Source organism: Watersipora subatra, chromosome 4 (genome assembly GCF_963576615.1).
Source record: "Watersipora subatra chromosome 4, tzWatSuba1.1, whole genome shotgun sequence".
Classification (NCBI taxonomy): Eukaryota; Metazoa; Bryozoa; class Gymnolaemata; order Cheilostomatida; family Watersiporidae; genus Watersipora; species Watersipora subatra.
Window position 1 is genome coordinate 4,920,368 of NC_088711.1, and position 3,690 is coordinate 4,924,057.

Below are 3,690 nucleotides of genomic sequence, written 5' to 3' on the forward strand. Positions count from 1 at the left end.
GTCTTATGATCTGTAGATCAGTGGTTTAAATCACGCATGGACCGTGGTGGTGTTAGGCCGAACATCTAGCCACAATTACCCCTGGGTTCCAACTAACCGTTATGCCAGTATTAATTATACCAGATATGGCTGTCAGCAGTTATACAACAATGAGGGGGAAAAGCTATTAGAAGCAAACTGGTGTTTGAATAATTAGGACTTTCTTAAATTTACTGTATTATACTGTATTAGGCTGGCCCTGTTTGAACACATCCATAGTAAAGTATATATACATGTAGCTGCTGCATATGAAACTTTAATAAAAGTTAATCTTAAACCTTTAATTTTTTGAAATGTTAGTTCGACAAGGTAGTGTAATTTGGAGTTGTCTATTAATTTTTGTTCTTTAACAAATATAATAGACACAGCTTCTATTGATGTCAAGACAAGTGTTCAAAGTTTAGACTGAGATGTTCGACTTCATTTTGGAGTGAGTTTAGAAAAGAAACCGTTTCGCTTAGCCATCTGGCAGCTACTGGAGAATGATCGACATTGTTCTGCTTTAGCGAGACAGCGTATTTTTTAGAATATATATTATTTAAAGGTTGTGTCGGGGCTTGTTCAAGTGGGTAACATTTTTTTACTCGGTGTATGCCAGTCAATCTACGTTTTAAACACCCAGAAGGTCAATGTGTGTTTGCTATACTAGCTTACTAAGCGCTTGCTTGTAATACTCCATAGACTTAGTAGATCATAAAGAATACAATTTGGTGAGTTTTTCTAGTATCCTTCAAGGCCTGTTGATACACACCGATGAAACATATCATAAAAAAGGCGCATCGCATCGTGTAAATATTTGCTGCGGCTACACACACCCACGATACTAAACGATGCATTGTGTTGACAAATAAATTGACTAATGAGAGTTGGCCTCGATAGTGTGAAGTCCCTTGCTGGACTTTCCAGTAGAGTTATTGAAGTATTATTAATATATTTATTATCTAAAATGAATTATTAAAGATGTGTTTGTTCCGCTATTTGCATTGCTATATTTTGTAAAAAGAAAAAAATACTATATGTTAACGATAAAAACAGTCAAGTACAAAAATGCTTCAAGTTTATTACAGAAAGCAAACTATAAAACGAAAGGATTTTAACAGATTGAATTATTTAAAGAATTATCTGAGTCTTTCATAAGCAGATTTATGCTAGTTGTTCGTAGATATCTGTTACAAGTGAGAATATCTTGATTCGTATATAAATAGTTGTTTGTAGGAAGCCTTGTCATTGCTGTTCACAAGTTGCTTGCATTGGAGATGAATGAAATAGATGCAGACCAACATGTTCGTTTTAAAATCATGCATTGCCAATTTGATTGCTCCGCAGAAGATGCATGTCGTTGTTGTGTGTAGCTATACCCTGAACATGCTGATGTACATCGCATAAATTGACAACCAAATCGATAGGTTTGGTCAGTAAAGTCTATAAAATTTCAAGTGTTTGGTAAGGGTACATAACTCCAATTGTTATCTAAATCACCTAATGGTACATTTAGAATAGTTTGTGTGAGTTTTGGTGAAGACAACCTTTTGGGTGAGTCGAATGTTTTATATTGAATCCCTTTTCCAACTGCACCAATTGAGATGCTGAAATAAATGCTGCTGCAGATAAGGCAATAGCCATTTTAAATTCAACTCCTTGCAGACATGTAAAAAATATAGGGTTTTTTACTATAAATTGACTCCTCGGATGTAGCCATTCCAGTTACAGCAGAACACTGGCCTTACCTAAAGCATAGGTGGCAGCATGCAAACATTATCTCTTTTAATAAAAAATTATATCTTATAGTCTGCCATTTTTTTAAATTATTTTTGTAAGCTTTAGCACATTTGACCAGCTTACGGAGCACAAATCTAGGAGAGCATAACAACATTTCCAAAAGATCTGTATAATTGCATTAAAATCACCCAGTTTTGGTCTTGAATATCAAGGAATTATCTGATGCTGCCCTTGGCCACCTAAGCTAGCACTGTTACAATGCTAGCTTAGGTGCTTAGTGCTAGCTTCTACATGTGTGTTTGTTACCCCATCTTTTCTATAACCCAATGATTTCAAAATGTCACTGCTACTGTGTAGAAAACAGTAAAAAGTTCATCATAGTGGAAAATATGAGAAGTTGAGCTGCTGTGTTTTGTCAGATCTGGTCAGTGTAGTGATAGACCATGCACTGATTGCTGTAAATATTAGCCATTTCTTCTGGCAATTCCATAAATATTCAGTTGGTAGAACTATAGCTAATGTGACATTTGACAGCTCGTGTGCTTCGCTGTAGTATTGTTCCAAATTCTTTGACTTCAAGGCTGTGGTTACTTTTGGCTTAGCAGTCATTACAATAAATCTAAATTGTCAACTTGTACATATGTGGGTCATCTGGGAATGACAAGCTTCTGGTCAACACCCACATACCCTCACCTGTATATTTGTACTTACCCTCAAAAGCTCGTAAGAGGGACGGTATGCACAAAAACCTATTTCGGCTCAGTAAGGACAAAGAGAGTTGAAATTTAGCGCACTGTTTGGCACTTTGGTATTTAATACTGCTGTTTGATTCCTAGCAATTATGAAATGTGTGATGTCACGGTTCCCAGTACGCTCCGTTTGTCTTCATGCAAAAAAAATTGCAGAGGATTATCATAAACATGAGCCTGGGCTCCCGACTCGCGGTACCATGTTACAGTTGCCTTCACTTCTCTCGACAATTCATTTTCATTGTGCCATTAATAAACAACTGTAAAGCTGGGAGAAAGTGACTAATGATTGGTGTCACACTGCCACTCGCTAGTAATATGAATAATTTATGGTCAACTATGACGTGTTTACCTCATGTAAAAAGTGTCGGACCCTACGTCAAGGTTGAAACTTCCATAATGTGAAGTGGCTTTACAGCCTACGTATTTCATTGAAATATAAAGCATGTTTGCGATATTTTAATGTTGATATGAACGCTAAAAGCTACTGCATCAACTGTTTCTATTACATCCCTTTCATCCACTTGAGAGAAGACATTTCATGCGCTCATTTGACAGCAGCTTCCTGTCGGCTCTAAGCCGTGTCCAGCAGGTCACAATCAATACTATTTCTTCCTTATTGGATTTTCGTTTGATTGCAGCAGCCTTGGCTCAAGCAGGCTGTTAGGTCAATTTCTCTAAATTAGTTAGGCTTCTTGAAGGCGTAAACTGTAAATGAAGCTAATAAGATAAATAAAGCTAACATACTGTGTCCGACACCCCTTCCTTTTCTACAATGTATATGACAAGCATTAGCTGGTTGGTCCGCTTGATGCAGTTTTTTGTAATTTGCAGTTATACGAATTTTGTTTTGAAGAGCATCTGTCCATTTGTGTTACATTTTTATAAGGAATTTGACTATAACTAACATTATGCGTCAACTCTGTCTGTTATAAATGGTACTTAGTTGCAATCCCTTAATAATTTACTACTGCGTTCATGTGATGCAGGGGCAAAGCGTTCGAAGGAAGCAAGATCTCCATCGACAGTGTGATCAAAACAAGGCCTACACACATTTTATATGGTCCGGAAGGGGAAAGTGACAAGTTGTCTTTGACATACATCCTGAGGCATGATTACGGGACATGAGGGAATGAAGGTTACTCATAATTAGCATCGCTGTGAGGAGAAAATTGCCTTGCAG

At 37.0% G+C, this 3,690-nt stretch overlaps 1 protein-coding gene across 1 annotated transcript in view; it reads left to right on the top strand.

Annotated features, from left to right (window-relative positions):
- The window catches only part of LOC137393404 (small ribosomal subunit protein uS7-like), a 29,694-nt gene extending 26,057 nt beyond the window's left edge, over positions 1-3,637 (top strand). Inside the window, exon 6 of the mRNA XM_068079948.1 lies at positions 3,497-3,637. Coding sequence (XP_067936049.1) covers positions 3,497-3,589 — 93 coding nt within the window. The 3' untranslated portion in view covers positions 3,590-3,637. The remainder of the gene's footprint in view (positions 1-3,496) is intronic.
- Positions 3,638-3,690: the final 53 nt, after the last annotated feature.